The sequence below is a fragment of the Buteo buteo genome, chromosome 7 (genome assembly GCF_964188355.1).
Source record: "Buteo buteo chromosome 7, bButBut1.hap1.1, whole genome shotgun sequence".
NCBI lineage: Eukaryota > Metazoa > Chordata > Aves > Accipitriformes > Accipitridae > Buteo > Buteo buteo.
In genome coordinates this window covers 38,835,613-38,862,421 of record NC_134177.1, presented here as the reverse complement: position 1 = coordinate 38,862,421, position 26,809 = coordinate 38,835,613, and the positions used below count along the sequence as shown (strand labels likewise).

Here is a 26,809-nt window from a genome sequence, read left to right as displayed (position 1 = left end):
GCACTGCTTGTCCTAATCTGACCTCAGCCAATATTGAAAATGGCACCGAAGTCTTGCACTTGTGCACCTTCCCAGGCTTGTCTACACACAAGTTTCACTAGTCAAAGCTTGCTGCTATTTCTACCAGCACAGCTAGCTGCCTTCTCTTGGGCAACCAGCCCAAAGCCCAGGATAAGTATGTCAGTTTGTCATACATAATTGGTATGATCTTACTTGGAATCACCAGCCTAAATTTCTGAACAACTATTTTAAACCAATTTTGGCTGAAGTAGGAGCAGTTGAAGAAAGATCCTTTTGTTGCAATACAAACCAGACTTGTTTCAGTATAGCTTAGGGTGGAGAAGCAGCTCACCTCTATCAGCTTAACTATGTTGACGTGGTCCAGTTTCTTTAAGATGGCTATTTCCTGATAGACTCTGTCCAGTGGTGCCATGGGTTTTGGCTGCTCTCCGGAGGATGCTTTTGACCCTCTGGGAGGAGGCCGACCTGCAATTGTGATAACATGGTGAAGAACTACTCATTTTTCAGCAGTACCTGGCACGCAGGAGTGAGCAGCCACTGGCCCCTCTGCAGATACCTCCAGCTAGTCTGGAAGGTCTCATCACCTTGTTAACAAGCCAAAGCATCACTGTCTCCACCCAGACAGAGATCTCCAAGCCCCATTCAGATCAGGTCCTACTGACTTCCCAGCCTGGTCTGTTTGCCAGGTCCCATGGCCTAGCCACTGGAGGCAGGTGCTATCTGAGGGGGTAGGAGACCCCCTGGGAGGAGGGGATCTACCCTACCTAACTTCCAGCACTTAATTAGGCTTCATGGACGGTGAACATGAAAGAGTCAGCACTTCAGAGAAACTAAAAAAATCAGAGCCAGGAGCCTAATTACCAAGTGTGTTGAATTTTCCTGTGGTGGTGCCTGCCCTTTCACTACCCACTGCATTTTAAACAGCCCCCAATTACTTGGGCAGCTTTAAATTGAGGCCAAGCTCCACATCCCTTGCAGACAACTTTTCTACAGAGACATTTGCCCGGCTGAGGACAACAGGCGGACCTCTAAATGTGAGATACCCACGTGGAAATCCATACTGCTTCAAGAGCTTCTTTTTGGAGAGGACTTTCATAGCCTGAAGGAAGAAAAAAAAGCAGTGTTAAAACTGAATAAGAGCCAAAGTGCTCATTGCTGTTACCCAGAAGTATGCTGGGCATCAGGGACTGGCTCAGGTCTGTTCCTCAACCTAGAGAAGAAGTCTCCTGGTTAGTGGTGGCCACAACAGATGCACACACACACTGACCCAGGCTTTCCTAAAGGCATTGCTAACCATTTGTTTCATTCATCTTTTTCCCATGAAAAAAATAAGTGGTATTGATTTATTTTAAATTGGACAAAGAAAAAGGAGCCCAACTTCTGCATTTGGGGCAGGAGCTTGAGAGAAGAGGTGGGTTCCTCTAGCTGACCTTTATGTACTTGCTATTTTGGACGACACTATGGCCATGCTGCAAGTCAGAGCCACTTCCAGGCTGCTCCACCTTTACTTTACCAGAGGGTCTAGGAAGGAAAAAAGCTGGAGTGTCACAGCCATACCCCTGACACCCTTTCAACCTATATCACAGACCTGGAATAGGGTGAGGACACAGACCTTCCACCAGCTCTGCACTACCCGGGGAAGCCTTTTGTATTCTTAGAGACTATTTTTGCCCCATAAACCTCTTCCATGCTGCCAGAGCAATACAGATGACCTGCAGCATGATCCAGCACCATGTCCAAGACCATGAACAAGACACTTCATGGGCATCTGTCCCTACATCATCAGAAATGGCGAAGCCAGCTCTGTGCAGGAGCATGGTGAAGGCACAAGGAGGGAAGCAGGTTTTTTGCCAACAGCGTCCCTCCCTTCTCATACCTGATCATATGCTGGCACTGTTGCAAACCCAGGCAGCTGAGGCATGGGAGAGGGTCAGAGTAATTTTTTCTGCCATCCAATTGGTATTAGCATAGTGGCAAAAGGCAATCTGGATTTAATAAACAGTCTTTGCACCTCCACCTGCTTTGTGCATTAATAACCTTTCCGAGGGCCACTCAGACAGACCCGAGTGGCCCAGCAGAAAAATATTTCATGAGAAACCAGCTCATGGTACAATTTGCTTAGGAAAACAGTCTATGCCCCCAGGAGCTGGGACGGTCACTTGCTCCTTCCCCTAGAATGGGTAGTTACTCCTATTAATTAAGCATCCAAATCTGTAATTCACACTGGAGTGACCCCTGCAAAATATAATTAACCACGGACTCCTGCAGGACACAGTCAAATGCCAAGGAATTTTACATTAATACCATGGAGGGCAGGCTCCGCACGCTACCTGTTTTTAACATGTACACCAGGAACAAGTCACCGAAACCACTTCAGCGAGTGCCTTCCCAAGCTGTTTTTCCTGGCAGCGATGCCGCCACGTGCCCCAGGACCCCCACCTCCCATCAGTGCTCCCACTGCAGCCAGGTTCATGGCTCGCTGAAAGGATCGTTATTTTTGGTACTGATCCAGCGAAATCCTCTGGATTTGCACCCGTGTAATTGAGAAGAGACACTGTGTAGTTCTCAATCCTGCCTGACAGCTCGCAAGCCAACTGTTGGAAATGATGGTGTTGAGAGACAGACTCAGAAGTGCTTATTTTTTACTTAGCACAGCGCTGTGTCCAATACAGACAGCCAAATGATTCATGGTCTGCTGAAAGAGGATCCGAGATGTGCGCAACCACTTCCAAGGATGGCCAGGACCAAGCCTGGAGGACTTCCTACACTCCCCACTTTTATCTCGCCATATAGAAAATTTGTGGGAAAAAAAAAATCAGAGATTCATACACCTATTCTTCTTTCAACCAGTGTCACAGCTGGAGAGGGGAAGTGTCCCCTTGCGCCAATTCCACCTTGAGTCCTCTCTCCTTCTGGCAAGAAGCTTTAGAAAAAGAAGAAATAGAAGATGCAATTTGCTGCTGAAAGCTCCCAAGTCGCCTCAGTGCTTGGGGAATTGAACCATTGTCACCAGCCGTGCCTGCATCAGGCTAGCTCTGGGGAGAGGCTGGAGGGAACAGAAAGGTATAGAGAGCAGCGACAGCAAAGACAAGAATTGCTCTTGGGGACAGAAACAGAGAGAACAAGAGCTACTGCTGTCACCCAAACTCCTTGAAGGTTGCTACAAGGGGCGATGGGGAGATAAGTGAGGGTTACTGTATCATAAGTGAGCTGACTGTAAACCACCCCTACTGCCATGGAAGAAGCACCAGGACATGCTTACACCAACTTCAAAGCACTGGTACCTGCTACTACACAGGCAGGGCTGGATCAGAAGAGAAGACCTGTCCCACTGCGCTTTCAAATGCGAACAGGAGGACAAAGAGAAAACTTCATCATGCAATGGGCCAAAGTCACTTAATTATCACAAGAGCACAAGCAAGAGCACGTGGCAGTGAAGCCTCACTTTAATTACAGCGCGAGCTGGCAGGGCAAGGCTTTCTCACTGAATTGTTGCTGCGCATAATGGCAGCAACACAGGGATGCTTCAGCAAACCTCTCCTTCCGGGCTCACATGCATGAAAGAGCCAAAGACATTTGTACTCACAGGCAGAGCTAATTACCCAGATAATGCCTTTCTGATAAAGAACCAGCTCAGAGCCAAGCCGAGGGATTTTCCCTCTGCACTGGCAAGTATTGCTTCAGCTTCCTCAGGAAAAGAGGCAGTCTAGAGATTTCCTCCACACATGCCCTTGCACCCACCTTCCTTCCAACTATTCACACGTGGACATGGATTGTGACATTTTCCTTTGAGAGGCAGCGGGAACTGTGTGCTTTCCTTCGATGTACTTTTATTATCTAAGTTTACTGCTCTCCTCCTAGCAACCTTGCAGGTGGAAGCCACAGGGAAGCTGCTTCATGAGGATCCCCGAGAGACAGGAGATCCCAGGTTTATGGAGAGGAGGGATGCCTGGGACACAGCACCTTTCAGAACAGCAAGACCTGGAGCCTGCATCCTGCTGCTGGTAATGACCACAGCAAAATAGCCATTATCTGGGGGAGGAAAAGGTGATAAAATGGATTGAGCCAAGAGAACTTATCACCTGTTCCTTGTGATGCTCTTACAGCACTTAAGATGTCATTTTATTTGCTAACAGAGACACTTGCATTGCAAGAGCATAAGACCTGTGCACATTCCCTACCTGCAGCTCACAGGGGAGTGGGATGTTGCTCAAAGGTTGCTACTATCTATCTAAGTTCTCTGCTAGTGTGTGACAGCACCCTGTGGAGTGCTAAGCAGACCAGAGAGCACTTCCAGCCCTTCCTCACCTGTCCTGTCTGAACAACGACATCCCTCAGACAGAGAAAGTGGCTAAGAGGGAAGCTCTGCCAGGAGAGAGGAGTGTCGCACACTGAGAGAAAAGCCTAAACCAGACAGCCTTAGCTGCCATACCCCTAAAATCCTGTCCTGCATTTGTCACCTTTTGTTCCAGACACCACTTGTCACAGCAGCAGCAGAATTATATTGGCAGGCTGTGCCCCACCCATGCCGTGATGCCCCGGGCTGGCAGCACCACTGCCAGGATACCTTCCCAGAGCAGCCATACTTGCCTGCCTCCAGCTGTCTCCCAGAGGCTCCTGCTCTTACTCTGGGTGACCTAGCTCCTTGCAACCCTCCTGCTGAGCAGCACGGGGTATTAAAGTAAACCAGAGATCATTTCCCTGGTCCTCACCACACTGGAGTGCAGCTGACAGTGGTTCAGTAGCTGTTACTTAAGCAAGATGAGCAACATGGGAGCCGTTCCTTCCCTTCCTGCCTGGGTGGCAATCAAAGTGGATTCTCTAGGGGCTAGAAAGTTCAAGGCTTGCTGCTGGTGACCTTTCCCTCAGCAGCAGCACTTTGTTCAGCCATCTCTTTTCAAAAACTTGGAAGGAATTTCTCCCCATCATTGAGAGTTTGCAGAAAACAGCCCTCCATGCAAAGGTTGTTAGGTACAAACAGAGGCAGAGAGCACAATCACACACATCTTGTTTCTTAGGAAACCAGATTAAAAAAGAAAAAAAAGAAAAAAAAAAAAGAGAGAAACCCACTGACAACCTACAATGATATTGCTTTTGTCCAGAAGTAGCATAACAAATGTCCATCATAACCACTTTTCTTTGCAAGCTGATTTAGAGATTGAAAACAGGAAGGAGACATGACCTGAGGCACCACAGAATCAAATTCCATCAGCACAATGACTCCAAACTAGATCTCCGCCTGGACACATTTGCCTTTGCTTTTTATTTGCTGCTTTTTCACAGAGCTTAGCTTTTCTTCCTTTTTTCCCCAGTCACTGTCAAAGCATCTCCTGCAAACTGAGACACTGAAGCCTTTCCAGCTGTAAAGGATTCCTTGGCAGAGCCCTGTGAGTGCTGCTGTAACAGCTTCACATGCCCCAGCAGCAGCAGGGACTGAACACAGGGCACAGACCTCTGCTCTGGGAGCCAGCTCTGCATCCCGATGGGGTCTCATCCTTGGAGGGAGCACTGGGTCGCGTACTTGGGGCTGAAAGTTCAATTTCCTCGGTCTAATAACATTCCCTGCATCTGCTGATGCAAGTCAGCACACTTTCACAGCCATCCACGGCACTGCAGTTGTTCACAGCAATGAAGGATAAAGCTCCTGGAAGCACTCGCTCATCTTTAATGGAAGGTAAAAAAACCACAAAGTAAATACAACCCATCTACATTTTTCCCAAATGTGGTGATCAGCTTTTTTTCTTGAGAGTTTTTCCTAATTCTAGGCCAGATCCAAAACTCATTAAAGCAACAGAAACCTTTCCTTTTGCTTTGACAGGAGCTAGATACAGATCCTGGTCCTATAAAACTGCATTTATGAAGAGAGCTAGCAAAAGGCCTCATGCCTTAGCAAGAATCAGCAGTCACATTCTCAATTATACTCCAAAACAAAAATTTTCTCCTTTTTTAAAGTTTTGCTCCTTTTTATTGCAGCACACTAGCTTAAAGAAAAGAAAGCAGGCAGCAACACCCTGGCCTCATGCTGAAACACTGCAGATGTGAATCGGTTATTAGAGACCGCTCACTAAGGGCCAACCAAGGGCTGATTTCCTACAATTATCTGTTATTGCTTTTTACTACTGCGACAAAAACAACCCTCCAGAGCTAAATTAGGGGAAAACTAAACACACAGGAAAGGCCCTCCCCAACTATCAGAATTGCAATTGCTTCTACTAACTGCTGGTAACAGGCAGCTGCACTAGGTAAGCCCCTCGGGTGGTCAGGGTGCATTGCTGCAACGCAGCCTTGGATGGGAAGGATAAGCAGAGCAGCATGGAAGTTATCTCAGCACTGAGAGAGCACGTGGGTCAGACACACTGGGAGGCGTGGGAAGCTAAGCAACCCTTAGCCAGTTATGCAATTTGCTGCTATTTCTCTGAAGCTTTATAAGGTCTGCCAGCTCCTGGGCTGTTTTAGCACCTTGGAAAAGTGGAGGTCTCTCAATCACGGCTTGCCCCCCTGGAAAACACAAGCACGGGCACCTGGAAGAATCAGGGATCACAGCCTGTCTGCTTGTGACTGCAGCTGGGGAAGGAGGAAAGCTCCCACTGCCCCAGCCAAAAGGGTAGCAAGCACATGAAACACAGACCTTAGCACCACAGCCTTTCGGCAGCAGTGCAGCCATCTGCCCTTTCCTCTCCCATATGCTGACATTCACTGCCATAAAACGCAGGCAGACACTGTCAATGCTCTTTCTCTGGTCCCATCTCTCCACCCGCTGTAGCCCTCCACACATCTCCCAGGATCACCTTCACAGCCCCAGGGTCGCTACTGAGATCTGGTTCGGACCCTGCCTCAACCCCCACAACAGGAGGATCGGGGTGAACCAAAGTGTGTCCCTGCGATGTTGACAGTAAGGGGGTCTGTGCACCCTCTCCCTCTTCAGGTAGCGAGGCTGAAACAGAAGTGCCCAGGCATGGGAGTCACTCTCAGGCTGCAGTGGCTTTAAAGTGTTTGCTTAGATTAGAAAAAGAAATGGAGATTAAGTGGGGATTAACTAACACACACCAGGCTAACCTGGACACAGGCTTTCACTTTTGGCTTTGATTTGACCAGCTAAATCTACATCCATGGCGTTAACCTACATCCAAAACATGGACAAGAACGCAGCAGGCAATGCTATCCTAAACTGACCTCTCCCTGCCGAGTTGTGACAACCACCCTGCCTGCCCTGGGCAGCCCACAGCACAGCATCAAGATTCCCAGAACAAAAGGGCAGTGCCAAAATGTAAATTTTCAAAGCAAAATTACAATTTTCAAAGCAAAACCACTGGTCTTGGCACTGCCTACGCTGGTGCAACCGACAGATCCGGGAAGCCACAGCTGGCACCATTGCTTTCTGCAGAACAAAACTGTCCTGCTGCAGGGCATGGGAGAGAGGACTCGGAGGGCAGTGGAGAAAGGGAGCCATCGGAAACAGCAACCACTCTGGTACAGAGGGTGAGTCAGCTTGGAAAGCACAGGGTATGGAAAGAATTGTGGTTCCTTTGCTTGGCCAGCTCCAGGGCACTTTGTCCAGATTTTTGTCTCATCTCTTCCATCCTTCATTTCATGACATTTCTCCTGCAATTTCATGCCCACTGGAAGCACAGAAGGGCTAATGAATACTAAGAGGCATGCAACTCCCACCCGGTCCCTCCAATCTGGTATATCACTTGTCAATCCAAAAGTCGGGGAGGAAAAGCTAGCTGGGGAGTAGCAGGGAATGAGCACGCTTTATATCTCCCTGGCATATTCTTATTCCCCTTTGTGTGAAGACCAACAGCTCTGTGCACTGGGACAGGGAGAAGCACGCAAGTCTGCCCAGGTGCTCTGATGGGCCCATTTTCACCCACGTGAGGCCACTCCATCACAGCAGCGAAAGCAGGACCCCTCTCACCAAATATAGTACGGAACAGCAGCTGAAGCGCAGGGCCAAACTGGCAGGGCTGCATTGAGGGCAGCGGGGTTTGGGTTCAACAGCACTGCAACCACTGAGCTCTGCTCAGCAGATACCTGCCCTGGGATCCACGAGAAACCACCGAAAGCTGTTTCCACAAGCCTTCAGGCACAGCAACACACAGCAAGGCAGCTTTCCTTTTGCCAGTTGTCCAGCTACTGCTCTCAGCCTGAACAAAACATGCCACAGGGCAAGCCCAGGGACATGAGCACATCTGCAGACAGATTCTGCAGGAATCCCAGCTGGGACAGTTAGGATTCACCTGCCTCTGAAAGAGGAAGGACAGAGAAGGAGCCTTCAGCATAAGCAGCCTTTCTGAATCTGAAACCCTCCAACTCTGGCTTCAGCTCAGCAAAGGATTTAAAAGCCAAGGTTTGCCTTCTGCCCTGCACCCTACACATCCTGATGTGACAGTGAGGTTCCGTTCGGTGTACAGGGAGGCATCCTGCAAGGCGGTAAGATGCAGGGGAGCCAGGCACTACCCAGCTAGGCCACACTGTTCAGCATCTTTCTAATAAATTCCCCCATTTCCTTACAAAACATGCCTGCTCATTCCAGGCCGAGCTTCCAATGCACAGCAGGTGCTGAATACCACCACCCACATGCCTCTAATTTCAGGTGACCTGCTTCATAGCTAGAAAATGTCAAGACAAATCAGCGATACGCTTCTGCAGCCTGCCTCCAAGATCCCCGCTTGTTATATAAAGGCAGCCCACCCGATTTCCCTCCCGTTCGGAACCGCATGCAACCAGACACAGAGGCAGCAGCTCTATGCCCAGCGGGGAGGTTCAATTCCTTGCATGCTACCCAAATCAGAAATGCATATGCTAAAAGCAGCAAGGCAGAGGGACCTAGCTCTCAGGAGGGCAAAGGGGAATGAGGAGCAGTGGTGGCAGCGAGGAATGGAGGAGAGAGATACTTACGTAATACTTGTCATCGTTCTCATTGTAGGCCAGTTTCACAACACCATAGGAACCCTAAAAATAAACACAAATTGCACAGTCAGTTCAGCAGCTTCACCTTGTCTCCTTGCTGCTCAAAGCCAGTAGACCGTGGCCTTAGACAGGGAAAAAAAAACCTTCAAGGCCCCAGGCCATGCCTACCCTTGAGCAAAGTCTGCAGGTGATGTGACCCCACAGCAAGGTCGTACGTTTTGGCAGCTCTGTTGAGCCACAGGGCATTTGAGAATTAACAATGTCTGGAGGAGTGTTAGTCCATCACCTCCTGCCCTGAGCCAAAGCCACTGTGTCTGTCTTAACTCAAATGTGGGTGAGGAGCAGAGAGAAAAATTTTCAAGAAGATTTTTTTTTTGTGCAAGTTTGGAAATTCTGCATGAACACTTCTACTGTAGTTCTGCGCAAGACCATTTTCAGCACAAAACCTCTCCATCTCTTGACAGCAAATGGACTTCGGTGAGGACCAGATGCCTGCTTTCCACCAACTGCATGCTGCCCAGGCAGATGCAGACCTGGATTGCTGCTGTATCCACAGCTCCAGCAACAGCCCGAAGCCAACCTCCATCCAAATCACTTTTTTTGCAGTTCTGCGTCAACGCTATACATTTTATGCAAGTGAGACATGACACCATGGCTAGGTATCATCACTGACAGGTGCCTGTTGAATAAATGAGTGGGATGAACACTGTAGCCTTCAAAACATTCCTCTTGTCTTCACTGAGGGCTGGAATGAAGGTCCTGTTCTCAGAGGAGACAGACAAGCTATCTGGCTGATCCAGAAGCACAGCAGGTCCAGCAGACCCTCCACCAACCTCAGGGTGCCCATCTGCTCACTGTGACCCACAGGGAAAGAGGAGGCAGGGACAAATCCACCAGAGAGAAGGCCTCACACTCTCCTTAAAACATACTTAAGCCAATGACAAGAGCCATAACTGGGTCTGAGGCTGTATGTGAGATTCAGATGATATCTGCTGTACTACCAGCAGTGTTATCTCTAGCCTTACACCCTGACTGCCAGCAGCCAAACACACAGCCCACTGCCCACACAGGAAGGGTGCCTCCTCCCACAGCCTGGGGCCTCTCACTTTGGAGAGGAGTTTGGGCTAATGAAGATCTTGGTGAAGGTCTCTGCAGCTCAGGGTGCAGTCCTTTCTGACTGCAATGTTCCAACTGCAAAGGTAGGTACAGCTTCCAGACAGCACTGTCACCCGTGGACCCATCTGCAATGGTGGCAGACGTCCAAATGTGCAGGTGTCTGAACTGCTTGCCAGCCCAGACCTCTAAATAACTTTGGAGGAATCTCTTCTGAATCATTCTGCAGCTTTTAAACATGGACTAGAATTAAACTAGCATTTAATTCATGGACATAAAAACTTAAACTAGTCCTGATGGGGACCATACACCTGCCCTGATCTTCTTTTGGTTTTCTTTCCTTATTGGGTTGTATTAATGCATCAAAGGCTCTTAGTGTTACATTTGGCAAGCAAACACCCTGGAAGGGAGCCAGCTTAACCACCTTCAGTGGGAAGGAAAATAAATTTAGATTTCAGAGGAAGTAGCTCCACTCTGACCTTGAGCAAAACTTGCTCAAACTAATAAAGCAAACAACAAATGAAAAAAAACCCAAAACAAACACAAGTTGCAAGGAGTCTTGGCCAGTAAGTTCCCTTGGGCTGGCACAGTCTTTCCACCCATACTTGTGTGTGTGCATGCAGGTTGCTTATGACAAACATGAGCTCCAATAACGTACCTTCCCTATTTCACTCTGCAGCTTGTACTGGTTTAATTGCACGCAGTCCTGCAGATCAAAAAGAGAACATAGTTAGAGTATTGGTAAAAGGAAATGACTGAGTTTGAATCAGTATCAAGTAGAGGCAGAGTGCTGAATAATGAAAGACTAAATCTCATTTAAACTGCTATATGTTGCACTATAAGCACTGCATTTTTTTTTTTTTTTTTTGACAGCCCAGGACAAAGCAATTATGGGCTGAATTCTGACTTGGGTTACGCCGGCTTAACACCAGAGGCCCCCTCCACCGCAATTCCCCAGCATCACTCCGGATTCAGTTCAGTGAGGCTGACAGCAGCTTCTGGCCTCTTTACATTAACCATCTACATTAGACTGTGCTGAATACCAAGTAGAAAAACACCTGTCCCCAACTCGACGGGGCTTTCACAGCCTGGCAGCTCCCAGCACCCAGGCACCCATGGCAGCCCCAGGGTCACAGCTAAAAGCCCATGCCCTTCCCAACATCAGCCTGGCAAAGACAGGGACCCTCTGCGGGCCATGCATGAAAGCTGTGACTGCACCCAGAGGAACCCTCACCTGGATCGTGGGATGCTCTTTGAAGAGAGCACATGGAGCCAAGCTCCTTTGCTATGCAACACAAACAATATTAGATTCCCTTAAGCCGATACAGTATTTGCTAAAATAAATCACCCATAAGGAGGTCTGATCTCTGTTTGCAAACTATCCAGCACTGAAACCCCAGGAGATGGGAAGGTGGTGGATGCAGACACCCAGCAAGCTGTGACAAGGATGTCATGATGGGGTGCTGAGTTACTCAACAGATGAGGAAGAGTGCAGAGAGTGATGGTGGCCACAGGCATCGACTGCTGGAAAGCAAGGTGGAACAGAAGAGCCATGCAGTCATCTGATGTTAAATCCACCCTTCTTCCTTTAGTATTGTACTACCTAAAGGGAAACACTTCCACAGCAGCAGCAAAACCTCCACAGCTTCACTTGGAGCTGACCCCCTCCCCCTCATTAATTACACGAAAAAAATCCCAGACGCCGCAGAAGCTTGAGGGGCTCAAGACCACCAGTGCAGGATGAGCAGCATGCACTGCCCGCACCGAGCTCTCCCTGCGGCTGCCGGGGAGCACCCCGGGGACCTGCCTGGCTCAGCCACTGAGACAGGGTCCGTGGGAGGACAGCACACACCTTGCTGCAATGCAAAGCTCCTGGCAAAGAGTCAGGGTGCTCTTGCAGGGATCTCTGCAGTGCTGGCACCACAGAGGGTGGGCTGCAGTGGCTTTTGCCTTGGTCCTGACTTAAGACACAGCACTTCACTGCATTGCAGGGGAGGGGAGAGCCCCAAACTCGGTGGGGTGAGGGAAGGGGGGAAGTTTCCGACCACAGCGCATGGTGTGGGCTGAGCCTTAGATGGGACACACTCCCCCAGACAGCATTTTTGAACACTGTATTTCTCCCCAAAATTGCCAAGCACTAAAGCAGGCTGGAAATTCACTTCCAGCCTCTGCACCAGGCACTTCTTTGGGAACAAAGCTGAAATAAAACATGCAGACAGGTAGATTAGCCTTCCCATAAACCTCAAAATAGCCCTGCAATCTACAGAAGCAGCACCAGGACAGCAAAGCTGTGCCAGATGCTTTCAGTCTCTTTGTAAGAACAGGGGGTGTGACAGCCCCAGTCCCATGCAGCATCCCCACTGAAAGCAACACTCGAGACTCTTGAGCTGCATTAGAGCATGGATACGGTAAATGATAATTTTGACTTTTCCCCATCAACAACCAGAAAACACTCTAACGCAAGTGATTATCACAGTGAAGAAGAATAAAGGAATGGGGAATTGATGACTTTTAAAGCCTGCAAGCAGTGGTTTGTCAGGAATACAAGGAATGATTTAAATCTTGATCTTGTCTCCACTGAGGGAAGTTTTTTCCACCACCCTGACAGGCAAGAAGAGCCAACTGTGAGTAATGGGGCCATAGAAGTGTATTAACTCTGCTGCTAGCAAAGCACATATCTTTCCAAAGGCCAAAACCAATCCATCAACTAGAAGCAACAAGAGAGGAGAGAACATGACCCAACAAAAGCCAAGATGTAAAGCACAAGGCCACTGAAATACATGGAAAAGAAAAATCCCATTGAATTTTGTAGAAAGGACTCCCCTCCCCAAAGGAGGGGACAGCACACAGGAACCCAGAGTATGGACACGTGGAGGACAAATTCTCCTGCAAACACTGTGTCAGCAGATTCACTTCCCAGCATGAGGCTGTGCTTTGCACCGTGGCGATTTTCACAAATTAAGCAGGAACAGTTTTCTGTTGATGTCTCCTGCCCTGGGTTTCCCCGTGCTCAGCTTCGCACCCCTTGCCTTGTCCTGTGCAAAACTGCAGTGCTGCAGAGATGGGGAAACGCTCACCAGAGTGACTGAGACAGGCAGGAAAAGTGACCACCCCTCTGAGAAAGCCTCCAACCATCTCAGTATCTCCTGCTCTTCAAACCAGCAAACTTGCAATGACCAGGTCCTGTTGTCAGGCCTCCTCCTCGGAGTAGGGATTACTTGAACAATACAGCCTTTTACATGTAGCCATAGACTTTTTGGTACCTTGTTTCAAGCCAAGGTGGAATCTCTAAAGCGCCAAGTTTGCTGCTGCTTCTTGCCAGCATGCTGTCAAAGGAGCCATGGCAGCATTTTTTCCCTCCATCCTGAAGGAGCAGAGTCCTTTGCGCAGGATGTAGTCCATCCAGCTGGGCAAACCCCCTTACAAAGCATTTAGTGCAACTGAGGAGCGGCTATGCCTTGTCCCTGTGTCTGAGGCATCAATTCCTTTGACTCTGACCATCAACTTCCCACCTTCCCTCTTACCTCTGGCTAGAAATTACCGCTCTTATCCCACACCAGACCAATCACCTGAAGCATTTCTCTTGTCTTTCACTCCTGCTGAATGGAGCTTGCGAGCAATGCCAGGACACCCACCTTTGGGGAATGTTTTTTTTAAAAGGGATGGATAAATACTGGGATGGAAACATCCAGAGAGGGTCTGAAGGAAAGGCAATGACAGGGTCTGCAGCACAGCCTCTGAGAGTTTATATGTGCTATCGCCACATCCCTACTTGATCCACACCTCCATCGTTCTCCACTCAGATAATTACTGGTGAGAAGCACTATCATCTTAGCTTCTGCGATGCTTCAAGCACTTAAGCTGAACGCAGCAAAAATCAAACCAGATTATAGGTGCTTTCTACCTTTTTTTTTTTCCTTGTAGAAAGACCGTAATTCACAGCTCAAGCAACTCCTGCCACGTGTTGCTGCAGACTGGCAGGGTTGTTATTATGTTATTTGGTTCTCCTGCAGGAAGTGGGATAATTGTACTATTCCTTTATCGGAGAGAAACACCTATCTCTGGGCCAAGTGTTTCTTAAAGATAACATTGTACAATCCTCTTGATTTCATCACACCAGTATATTTGCAACTGCTGATAAACATGAACAGAGCAAGAACCTTAATGAGATCCTTTAATGAAAAGCTGTCAGCAAATCAGGCTACTGTGTCTGTCCAAGTGTGCAATAATTGTTCCGCCTTAAAAAACAAGATGCCCCATTTGTTAACATGTCCAAAGTATTATACAAGAGAGGGAAGGGAGGAATCAATGCCACAGAAAATAAAAATTGATCAAAAATCATAAAGCGGTGTGAAGTCCAGAGTCCAGGCCCAATTCCATAAATGCCACTGCTGGGTGACAGAAACCCCGAGAAACTGAGAATTGAGCTTTTGCTGTCCAGGGGGAGGACATGGGGATGGGAAGGAAGAGCCAGACCTAGTTTCCAAAGAAAGACATTTCTGAAAACAATTAGACTGCCTACATACATACATATATAATGGAGAATTTTGCCCCCTAAAAGAAGCCAAGTTCACCAATCTGAAAAGAATGACAAGTTTCAGCAATTCAGAGATACACTTTAAAGAGAAGCATGGAAAAGAAAAATGGGAACTAAAAGCCAGTAATGAAGACAAAACTGGTTTAAACTCATGCTCTCTGGAAGGGGAAGTGAAAGCAGTTCTAAAAACAGACAAAATGAAAATAAAAGCCAGAAAAGGGGTATTAGGGGCAGCAATGAATACAAATTAGGAAGTTGTTCAGGGACAGAGAAGGACACATAGCAAGCCCAGAGGTCATGAAGTTTAGAAAAATAAACAGATTTTTAAACATCTAAAACCAAGTGCAAAACTGGAAGCCCAGCACCACAACCGGCTGCTGGCAAGAGCACTGGCCACAGCTGGGCATAAAGTACAACACCGAGGCTCAGCATTGCTGTCTGGGCTCACCCACCCAAGATTCCAAAGCTGGATACAGAAGCCTGGGCACCTGCTGGGTCCCTGGGGTATCACTGGGAGAGTGGCTAGAAGAATAAAAGGGGGCTGGAACCAGTGGGACGAAGGCAGCCCCCTTTCCAGCCCCTCTGCAACTCCAGCTTTGGCCTTCTCCTTCCCTCAAACCTTGCCCTTAGACAAGTTGGAAATGAAAACTTTTAAATAAAGTTTAATTAATCAAAGGAAAAGAAATTACCAATGCCTGGGGGTGAATCTTCTTTGAAGAAATGTTTTCCAAGTATCTTTGATCTTTTCAAGAGAGCTCTAGTTTGAGCACCACAGTAAGACCTCTAGAAAAAATTAATTTGGGGAACTGTGGGGCTGGAAGGGGAAGTGCTCCAGCCCAGGCTGCATAGGAGCGCAGTCCCTGCCACTGCCCTGGTCCCACCTGGGTTCACCTTTGTGCACAGCAAGGAAATCATGACCTTATGAAGAAAACTGGGCAGCTCCCAGAGACTGGAAGAGTGTGAAATCTGGATCAGGCAGGCACTGAAGCACTGCCTCTCACAGCTCTTGATACCAGTTGCTTCAAACCAGTTGGGCAAACAAGCAGGAGGCCTATGATAAAGATATGGAAAGCCAAGGAAAGAAAGGACAAAGCAGCAATTTATTTTCCATGCCTCTGGGATAAGCCATGGACATCAAGCGTAGGAAAATTCCCTTTGCCAGCTCATCCTCCTCCCTGCATGCTTGGGCTAGCAGCAGCACCGAGAAGGGAGAACGCACTGTCCCGACTCATCCTCTCCGCTCCTGCTAAAGCACACACAGCCCCAGCCCACCACCACCACGTGTGGGGCTGCCCAGGCAGTGAGGAGCTGTGGTGGTGCATTCCCCCCCTTCCTTCCTGGCTGCTCTACGATCTCAGGAATTCCCATTAGGCCTCGGCCTTTGTGTAATGAGTTGGGTGGTTAAGTGTCCCCTGACCGTACCAGGAACTCTTGCGTAGCTAAGGTGGAAAGAGGCACTGACTGTACCAAGAACTCCTGTTGCCGGGCCGAGGCAGGGAACGAGAGCGGGAATAACTAGTCAACCCCTGACAGCCTTGGAACATCCCTTACCTGGACTGTAGCTCAAGTGGAACTGTACCAGTGCTACTGGAATCCCAGTAATTTGCTGATGACTAAAGCCAGTCATCTCGTGAACCTATAAACAGCGGTCCTAAGTGAGGTTCTTTGAGCTCTCCTGGACCACAGCGGGCTGCGACCAGCATTGCCCTCTGAGTGGGATGCCTCTCAGAGCTCGCCAGCTCTCCATTTTGGGAAATTTGGAGGACCGTTGCCAAAAGCTGATGACAGGACCTGGGCAGAAACCCTTCACTCCTTGAGGCTCAACCCTCACCCATTTAGAAATGCAGAGACATTTGAACTGAATTTTTCACTGAACTCAAGGGGAATTTTTAACAGGTATAGCTTTGTTTATGTGTGTATCTTTGTGTCTGTGTGCGTGTGTGTGTGTGAATTGACCTAGGTATCCGGTAGCAAGTATAGCATAAACATTGCTATTTTGAATCTATAATTAAATCAGTGTTGTGACTGTAGTAAATTCTACTGAATCACTTTGTAAATGTTAAATTAGTCAATGATTAAGTGCTGCTAAATCTTGTGATCCACCTTAAACTGTGTATGAACCTTAGACTGCTGCTACACACATAATCCTTTAAGACATAAACTGTTGACCAAGTCTGGGACTAGGAGTGGATCCAGCCACACTTAAGCTCCAGTAAGAGTTTAGAAAGCAAGGGGGTCTTCTCTGAACCTCATGACTCAACGGGAGGGTCTTCTTTACCCTTTTGCATCTTCGGTCTCTATATAAATCGTTCTAGTTTGATTCTTCTTTACCCTTTTGCATCTTCGGTCTCTATATAAATCATTCTAGTTTGATTCTAACTTGATTTTCCTTTCCTTCATCCACGTATTAAGTAGAGTGAACCTTGCCATCGAACTTTGTGAAGTTGTGCTTTTATAAACTCCTATTAAAACACTTTTGCTAATACCCTTTAATACCCTTGTGATTCTTTAAGTTGCCCAAACCACTCATTCGCGACAGGAGCTACAACAACGTCCTGCTGATCCCAGAGGCTGGAGAGACCGCATGGATGCCGGGGCTAGAAGAACCAGGATGCCAGGGAGTGGGTGGATGCAGGGTGAGAAAGGGAACATGTGAAAAAGAAAGGACAATTCAGCCAGAAGAGACTGGAGGAAGAGAAAGTGTAAAGCAATTAACCGTGCTGGCAGGCTGGGGAGAAAGCCTGGAAAAAGACATCTTTATTATTCTTCTAGCTACTCTCCAAGTGAGACTTTTCTTGTCTACTTAAAAAGGTTAGTTTGGGATGGCAGAACAAAAAAAACAGCATTACATTTTCAAATGCCACTTTCCAGCAAGCAGCACCTCTACCCTTTGACAGACACAAGCCCTGCCATTTTAGGCAGGACAAGCTCTGTCAAACACAGCGACAAGATGCCCATCGGTCTGTACAAACATGTTCACAGAGAGCCTTGCCCTGGTACATACAAGCACCAGAGCATTAACTGTGCAGCAAAGCAGAAACTGCTTTTAGCAGCCCCAGGAAAGCCCTCTCCTCTTGCCATGCTGCCAGCACCAAACAGGAGCCGGGAATGTCACACCAACAGAGGCAATGTGGGCCAGTAACGTACACTCTGGGGCCTGTGCCTCAGCTCTGCAGCATTATGTACCCTTAGTAGCTTCAGCTGAATCACTTCTGTGCCACAGCTAAAGACAAAGCCATTCCCTTGTTAGAGAAAAGCACTGATGGGCAGCAAAGGCAGCAGAAATCCCAAGAGCCTAGCGGGCACTCCTACCAGAGAAGGCGGCGCTGAAAGGACCTTCTAGGCCATAGTCCATGAATAATCTAAGAAATGAGGGGAACAAGCAGGAAATTTTTTAAATTACAGATCAATTTTGATAAAGATACAACAGAACAGGTTAAGTACACTGTAATGCTGTCAGGAGAGCAGAACTGGTTACTTCTCTTGCAGAGTTAATATTGCAGATCCAGAGTTGTCAGCAGTGGCTGCAAGACACCAGCAGCTGCCAACTCTTTGTCCCAGGGCAATTAGCTAATTGTTGGCTCTGCTTGGTTGATCAGGACTGCCTCTGTGCAAGACAACAAGCCCTGGCTCTGCTGCAGCCATGTTGGCCCAGGAGCCATCGTCTTCCTAAATAATAAACCCAAGAAACTCCACTCAGAAGGCAGGCATTTGGGGTATTGGTCGTGGGGGATAGGACAGCATGATTCACTGCCCGCTCGCAGCACCAGGTGAATCCTCCTGCAGCGTCACAGGCTCAGCTTCAGCTCTTGGCCCTCTGATCCCCGAATGTAAGTTCTCCTCCTAGCCTGTGAATAAGTATTAAACTAGCATTAAAAAGCTCAGCAGTGCCTCTCTAACTGAACACATAGTTCTTCCATAATTCAGCAGAGAACAACAGAAAATTCACCTTTGCCTTATCCCCATATTCTGTTTCCCCATAGCCCATCTCCATTATTTCTCCAGATCAGTCAAGGATACAGAACAACTGACAGCAAGGTAATGAGCCACCACTCCTGCTATCACTGGAGAGGGAAAGCGGATTCAATCCTAGGTGGCTATCAGCATAGCACAGGAAATTTTGATATGCAGCTGTGCCATCCATCTCTGCTCCTGATGGATGGCGCCTGCACGTGTGCCAGTGATAAAGCCTGAACGCTCATGAATTTCATCTTCATTTTTGCACAGGCTAACTCACTCGGGCAGCAGCCACAAGCTGGAGCGATGAATGTCCTGCCACCTGAAAGGCACTGTCTGATGATGCCAGATACTCAATGCAAGGAGAAAGGAGCAACTCCAAAATAGCTTTAAGCAGGTGAGAGATATGGACTAGAGTACAAATGTGCAGCTTGCTTAGAACAAGATGTGTCAGAGTCATTTGCAGGGAGACCAGGGGCAATACCGTGACCAGTGAGCTGGATCTTGTCAGAGTGACCTACAGCCTCCCTGCTCACTGAGGGTGTTCATATCAAAATGATCAACAGAAAACATGACAGCAGCTGCTGCTAAGTACGCCATAATTGTATTTCTCATCACAGGGTTATTTTATCCCCCATAGGACCAAGCCTCAACAGAGAGTCCCCCATAAATCTTAGAAGCTCTGCCCCTACCTCCTGGCTCTGCTCAGTCTTCCCTGCCCACATGCAAGGCTCTGCTAATTGCTTAGAGCAAACGTACTGAGCAAATGCATGTAACAACAGACGATCTGCTCTCCATTTGTCTTCTGAGTTCCCTGCTGTATTTAGTCAGCTGTATAGCTCAGATGTGGACTGTCAGTGCCTTTCACAGCCATGAACACAACAACCCTACAACAACCACTTAGCAGCAACTGGTAGGTCACATGCAGGATGCCGGAGTTGGGCTGCAGCCAGGCTGCACGCTCACCTTGCTGTCACACATCTAACACTTACTTCTCATCATTCAGTGGCCAGCCTCAAACTTTATCCTATAAACAAGCATGCACCTTCTTAGTCCTTTTGTTATTCTTTACAGAATACAGATACTGTCTCTATAAGCTGGGAAGATGAAGCACAGCTCCCGAGAGCACCACTGCAAGGGTGAGCACCCACCTCCAACGTGCACAGCTCTTGCCTGGGCTCCCTTCCCCCTCCTACTGCAGCAATTCTCCATTAATATGAATGATGGTTTCCAATGAGCACAGCTTTGTTAAGCATCTGGGCTGCACCAGAGCAGGGCTCTAAATAGTTATATCAAAGTGACCATTAAAAACACAGTACTGCATAAAGAATTGCTGCAGGAGCAGGGAAATGAAGGGTTCCGCATCTGCATTTCAAACTAAACATTTCCTACCCCAAGGCAGTAACTATTGCTCCCCAGGATGCAGATGCTGTGGAAGAGGACAGAGTATTTTGAATTTGCTTGCAGATGGGAATGTGCTAGTCACACTCGACTGCAGTTACTTTGAAACAGATTTCAGACAAGCCTCACTCCTGGCACAGTCAAAGTACTGCAGGATGGGAGAGCTGGCACACAAGTCACGTCCGCTTCCAAGAACTGGCTCCTCTCCCTCCTCGTCTCCCTTATTAAAGCATACGGCTGCCGTCAAAGAAGCTGCAATCTCTGCAGTGCACCTTCTGCAGATATCCTCTTATCAGCTGGGGATGCCACGACCCATCTTACAGCTAATGTGACTTGCAAAACTTCCCAGAGGATAACAGCTGATTTGCCTATGCACAGCACCCGTCCTCTCAGATGTGCAAGGGGAAAACACCCACTTTTCAGGAGGGAAACACTAAGCCACACAGATGTTAAGTTCCAGGTCACTTGGACCCACACTGGCAAAAGTCTAAACTCCAGTGATTTCGGTCCCTTACAACACAGGGCGGGACTGCGGTGGGATTTAGGCATCACAGCTGGGAGCAGCACAGTGCCCAAGAGCAATATATTGTCACAGTGGCATGGGCAGAGCCATGTTCAGCAACATATTCCCCATCACCTAAGTGAGGAAGAGTTAGATGGACGCTGCTCCTGAGCCCCCAGCTGCTGTCTCTGTCCTGCTTCAGTGCCTGGGCACAGCAGCAGACGTGAATTCACTGCGTGAGCATCTGGAGAGAAATGGTGATGCAAGGAAAACTTGGGGATTTTTCCTCCACAAATAGCAGATAAAAATCTCAGGCAACACACAGCCTGGGCTTGGGGGATAATTCAGGTGTGAGCCTGTGTTCTTTCCCGAACTAGCTGCCAGCCCCACAGAGATGACATTCCCTCTCCAGTACTCCAGACAGCCCATTCCCTACCTAAAATCCTTCCCCAGCCAGTAGCATTTTACAAAACATTTTGCCTTCAGGAACCACCCATTTACACCACCTCCATCATGCCTGGCTTTCAAAGAAAGCCCTGCTGAAGTCTGTTTGATCTGCATGCCCCTTTCTCATAGGCACTGCTGCAGGCTCAGCATCTTCAGTGCAATGCCAGGCAGCGTGGTCCGAGCAGCCCCTCTTTCTGCTCCCTGTGACAAGACGTCACAGCATGTATGCTGGTGGAAAAGAAAGGCTGCAAAGAAAAGCTGCAGCTGCAGATGCCCTCCTTGTCCTTCCCCAGGACAGCAGAAGGGGACAGGTTTCCCCACCTGGCACAACACAGGGAATTGCAACCAGCAGCCACTTCCATCAATACACTTGACCACTAACAGCATGTTACACCTCTGGGACAGGTCTGAGCCCAGGTCTGGTACTGGGAGAGCAGCTGCAAGATGGACGAGCAGGAACAACCTCAGCCACCCTGAGACGCTCCTCTGAACGAGAGGGGGTCACGGCCCGCCGTTATCACTGCTGTTACCAATGCTTTAAAGACAAAGGAAAATCCTGACAGGAGTAGGAAACACCAATGCATTTAAGCTCTTTATAAAATTAAATCATGCCTTCAATAATGGCAAAATACAATAGGAGATACATAATCTCCAGAAGCTTAAATCCGTAAAATACCAGCAGCAAAGCTGCCGTGACTGATAAAACCCCGAAGGGCACATACAGCAGGGACATGAGAGCAAAGCCATTTGGCCACAGCCCTCTCTCTAAACAGCCTGACAGGCCTTCTGCATGCTACCGCTACAACACAGAGGGTCCTGGCCCCTCGAAGGACTATCCCAGGCAGGTGGGGGGCTGCAGGAGCCACTGTCAGGACCAGGGCTACACCCAGCAGAGGTCTAGGGGGTGGATACAAAGGTGTTCAGCCATTCCACACAAATACAGTCCCTGGTTTAGGGATTTCTCCCCCCCGCCCCCACCCTCCACCTTAGAAAAAAATGGTGCTTTCAGATCTACTACTCCAAAAGACTGAAGACTCCCGTTACCAGTTAAGACAGACTTACCTTACCTTGACACCACAATTATAGGGGAGAACACGCCTACCTCAGAATCTGATATGGAGACCCGATTGGACTCTATCGTTGGTCTCCTCATTATACGTGGTGATGGTCCTGTGGCATAAGGACCATAACCTGGAGTGTTGCTAGAAGCCAAATAACCTCCTGATGACCTTTCCTGAAGAGACAATTTCCTACTTGATAGGACGGGTCTAGTGGGAGGTCTCTTGGGAACATGTCTCCAGTGAGCATCTTCTGACCGTTGGGAAGGCAGTTCATTCATTCCCACATCACTGTTGACTCCATTTCTTTGGACGTCTTTTATGTTATCAGAAAAGACTGTGTCATTTTCTTTAGTGTTGTCTTCACCATTTTGGTCACTTCTGTCTGGGCCAACAGCCACATCCATGGCTGCTACCCGCTCTGCCAGTTCAGTCTGCGTGTCTTTGCAACACATGTCTATGCGATCATCCATGGCATTTGTTGGAGAGTCCTCCATTGCTGCGTCCAACTTGTATGGTCTCAGATGGCACTGCAGAGAGCTGCGATGCTAGCACTCACAGACAACATGTGGCGTGAAGGAATCTCTCCATGAAATACCTAAAAGGAAACACAAACAGAGGTAAACCGAATAATAATGTTCACTCAACACAAACACTGGTTTCTTCCAGTGTAAAAGAAACGGAAGGCAAAACGCTGACAGGCTATTAACAAATTGCAAACACTCAGCAGGAAAGGCAAACCCAAGCATCGAGCTAGATATGAAAGTGATAAAGATGAGATTTTTATCTGATGTGCAACAAGTGACACAGCTAAAGAGAACTTCTTCTGTAGCTGGACAAACAGTCAACCAGAGCTTACAATAAAGAGAGAATTATAGCTTCCTAACAAGCCAAGGGTAAAGGGTCAAACTTTTTACCTCTTGAATTCTTATCTATAGGGTACAAGAGCTTCTGGTATGTATCCAAACCCAATGAGCATAACAACAAATCCATAGCCGTTTAGGCCTCCACAGTACTCTCTCTCTTGCCCTGTAGGGGCCTAGAGAGTGTCACAGAATGGCTTGGAAACCAAGCCATGGCTGGTGACTTCCACACTCTCAGTTATTTGCAACATAGTGCAGAATTTAAAAGCAAGTCTGGTTCCAGGGTCACCCCTGGCCCCCCACAGTTGCAGCCTGTGTGCAAACACAGGTTAACCTTGCTGCCCACCATGTATAAAAGCTACACTGAATTGCAAATCAACAATGCTTAATGATTACCAGCATGTGGGAATCAGCTTTTCCTTTGGAAAAGACCTACCAAACACAAAAACGCAATACAAAGCTAAAACTGCTGAATAAAATCGCTGTTTCCTGGATGCTAACTTCAGTTTCAATTTAAAACAGATTTCAGTCTTCCCAGCACAGTCCGGAGCAGGAAATGATCCTCTGCAGCACGTGGCTGTCATCCCTTAATCACCCCTGAAGATGCAGTGCTGCAGGATGCATCATCTCAACTCTCTCCCCAGTTTCTAGGGTCAGTGGGGGAGAACTTAGTTTTAGTCACAGCATCCTGGACTGCATCCAGTGAATTTCAGTGTCGGCTTAACTCTGAAATATTGCAACCTTTGGTTCTCTACACACAAAGCAGGTTGTGCATAAAAATCCCTGCAAGCCAGGTGACACTTGCATTGCCCTGTTTTCACGCTGGCTACGTTTAATTTACATGAGGAAGGGTGGGCGTGAGCGAGTTCAAAAACCCCCATCCAGCATCAGCCTCGGAACACACATAACACCCTCGTCGAGGAGCATGGAGCAAAGGCTGAGCCTGGCTTGAAGCTGTCCAACAATGCTCACTTAAATACACTACAGCTGAACTCTGCTGCAAAGAGAGACGACCTCCCGAGTCACCCACAGAAGTGCAGCAGCCAAGCTCAAGCAATCTTTTACATCAATTAGGAACCTAGAGAAAGATCTGAATGGGAGGCTTCACCCTAGGTCAGGTGCCAATCAAGAGGGACACACACTGGGCACACAGTGTCACAGAAAAGGAACATCCAAATCTAACACGTTCCTCCCCACAGTCCGCTGTTCACCTCCTTCCCCTCCTTCTCCACCCGGGAATAATCTTCCCCCCTTCTCCTGCCTTTTCTGAAGGCTTGCTTGAAACAAATTGACAGAAGTGTCACTCACTCAAAACAGTAATGAAATGGTAAGATCAGCTTTAAAAGCTTCTATTAAAACTATATTTAAATCCTTCAATCCCAAAGCACAAATCCCTTTCAAAGCCAGGATGAAGGCACTGGGGGGTGGCTCACAGCGGCAAGGGAAGGGGTGCAAGGTTTGGTCCAACACATACTGCACGTGGTCCCACAAACCCACAGGCAAAGCAGCGCAAGCCTCCCCTCTGCTAGACCTCCCTCCTCTCCCAAACCAGGCTTCAAGGTAGAAAGCCAGCTGCAGCCCTGCACTGGCTCAGCAATGACCTTGTCCTTCGAAACAGATTCACAGGAAGCCCACAGAGGGCTTGCTGTCTGCAAAATGCTCGTGCGAGGTTTGCACTTGGAAAGCTTCTGAGCTGACCTAGGAGCATCAGGTCAGGGCAACTGCAAGCCTGGGGCCACTCTGCTATCTCTGAAGAGGCTTTCCTTGCACTCCAGAGCCTGCAGAGCAGCACATTTCCTGACCAGACACTCGTGAGGACTCCTCGTGGAATGCCTGTGCGCTTGGCTTTGAGTGAAGGTTAGTGCCTCAGCCCCTAGAAGAAGCACAGACCAGCCTCTAGCCCTGCCTGCAGGGCAGCAGCTTCCCAGGGCTCCTCTGCATGGCTGGGAAAGCACCAGTCCACATCTCCACCATCAGCAGACATCTCCTGTGCCACTGGGGCTGGGCTGCAGCTCTCCTCGCAGTCCAGCCTGTGTGGTCCCCTCAATCAGGGAAACAATTTTAAATGAAGGGAGGGAGGGAGTAAAAATGCTTTCACCGTTTAATCCAACTTGCACAAGGGATAGGAGGAAACCTCTGATTCCACCCTGCGTTAAAAGCCTGGATTTACTCTTCTGCCTACAGAGAAACAAACCCAAGGCCTTTCCTTGCAGCAGCTTTAGTTTCTGGACAGTCACAGCTCACCTCACTCCTAGGGAGCATCAAGAGGAAAATCAACCTGCAACTGAAGTCTGCAGCTCCCCCACCTTCTTCCTTTCTCCTGCCACAACGTTTTCCCCACATGCAGGGGCAAGGGGAGGGAAGCATCTGCCCGCATTGCTGTGCAGCTGTCTGTGAAAGCCCACAAATCACCCACCTGGATTGAACACTTGGGCATCTCACACTGCTCAGCCAACAGGAAAAAGAGCCAGAAGCACTGGGAACAGCAGCCAGGTCCCGGCAAACAGCGATGCTAGCGTAAGCCACCTGCACAGCTCTTCATTGCCCAGACCAGGAACCCTGGGGTGCCGCCCAGTCAAAAGCAGAAGCACACTTGCACAGCTTTAACCCACAGCCCAGGCTGCAAAATAAATCTTCTGCTAATTCACAACTTACTTAAATAGATAAACTTAAGATAAAGCCCATAAATCAGTTCATCCGATCAAAACAAATAGACCCATACAGCATCACAACAAATAATACAGTGCTGCTAGAAGTATGCTAAAAAAATCCAGCAAGACTTAAAAGAAAATAATTGTTCATCTGTAGAGCTGGGCTTTGTTTCAGGTTCTGCTGTTTTGAAGGATTCCTTTTCACTGATAAATCCTCCAAAAGTGTATTGGAAAGCAACGGTTTCCGAATAAGCAAATCAGTTACACACAGACCAGTCTTACTGTGCATAAAACTCAGTACAAAAGGCAATTATTTATTTCTGCAAGGCAAAATCAATGGTGGATTTGCAGTTTGTCAGGCTGTAACACAACCGCGCCTTGCTGTGATGGGAAGTCCCAGTGAAACAGAGACACCACCACTGCCTTCTACAAGCCTGACACTCTTCATGCAGTCAGCAGCCTGATCCCCCACAACACTGAACACCTGCTGTACATCAGAGGATTATGCTGCAGACATGAACTAAAGCTGCAAACAAGCTTATATGAGCAAAATTAATTTACTTACACATATCTTATTTACCATTTTTTCCTGTAGCTACTCCTCTGTTGCAGGCAGGCTGCCACTTACCAGTGTTTTTTGCAATATATTTATCAAATGGCTGCACATGTTTCCCAGACAGGCGCTGAGCAGAGCATGGTACAAAATACCCTTTTGAAAGGAATATGATTCTGGAGAAAATCTCTCTGTATTGTACATGGGAGTGGGAGATGAGTGAATGCAATTAATTTTGCTGCTCAATAAAGTATTTCAAGGCATTGTTTGAAAAATATAAAACTGCAAATCTAGTTTACTGCTTGGTTCTTCCATTTGGGTAACTAGAAACATTCCTATGAGGAAGGACGGGGAGGTTACAAGGCCCCAGGCCTTGGCAAATCCAGCTTCCTTTCCTGATTTTCCTACAGGCTACCCAGAAAAGTGACTTTACAGCTTCATCTGTTGCAGTTCCCAGGTTAAGAAGGATGATGCTGCCCTCAACCCACCGTGCCTCGCTTCCCCTACCTGCCTCTGAGAACATACCTGCCCTGTGCTGAGGCACCAAGGGCCTTTGCAGTAAAAGAAGTCACAGTGAATAATAACTATAAAGAGCATTTGCATGGAAAGCGTTCAGGCAGTGATTTTGTTGCTGCTCAGAGTTGGAGACTTCTTCAAATGCCTGTGGATGGTGTCCTCCATGCCAGCATGTGCACCGGCAGGGACATCACACTGAAACCCTGTTTGAAGGCCACAGCCTTTAGGTGCCTCTTGACCACACAAGACCCACAGGCACTCTCACGAAGTCAGGTCC

The 26,809-nt window shown here is 48.2% G+C and overlaps 1 protein-coding gene across 4 annotated transcripts in view; it reads right to left on the bottom strand.

The window, feature by feature from the left end:
* CAMKK1 (calcium/calmodulin dependent protein kinase kinase 1) overlaps positions 1-26,809 on the bottom strand; it is a 110,883-nt gene that overhangs the window by 46,468 nt on the left and 37,606 nt on the right. For all 4 annotated transcript variants that reach the window (XR_012651055.1, XM_075032493.1, XM_075032492.1 and 1 more), the window contains 5 exons: positions 21,994-22,547; positions 10,706-10,753; positions 8,923-8,976; positions 1,069-1,120; positions 353-486 (listed from right to left, as the gene is read on the bottom strand). Coding sequence is in view for 3 of the 4 variants with exons in the window: in XM_075032493.1 (XP_074888594.1) it covers positions 353-486; positions 1,069-1,120; positions 8,923-8,976; positions 10,706-10,753; positions 21,994-22,446 (741 nt within the window). In the remaining variant the exon portion in view is untranslated. The remainder of the gene's footprint in view (positions 1-352; positions 487-1,068; positions 1,121-8,922; positions 8,977-10,705; positions 10,754-21,993; positions 22,548-26,809) is intronic.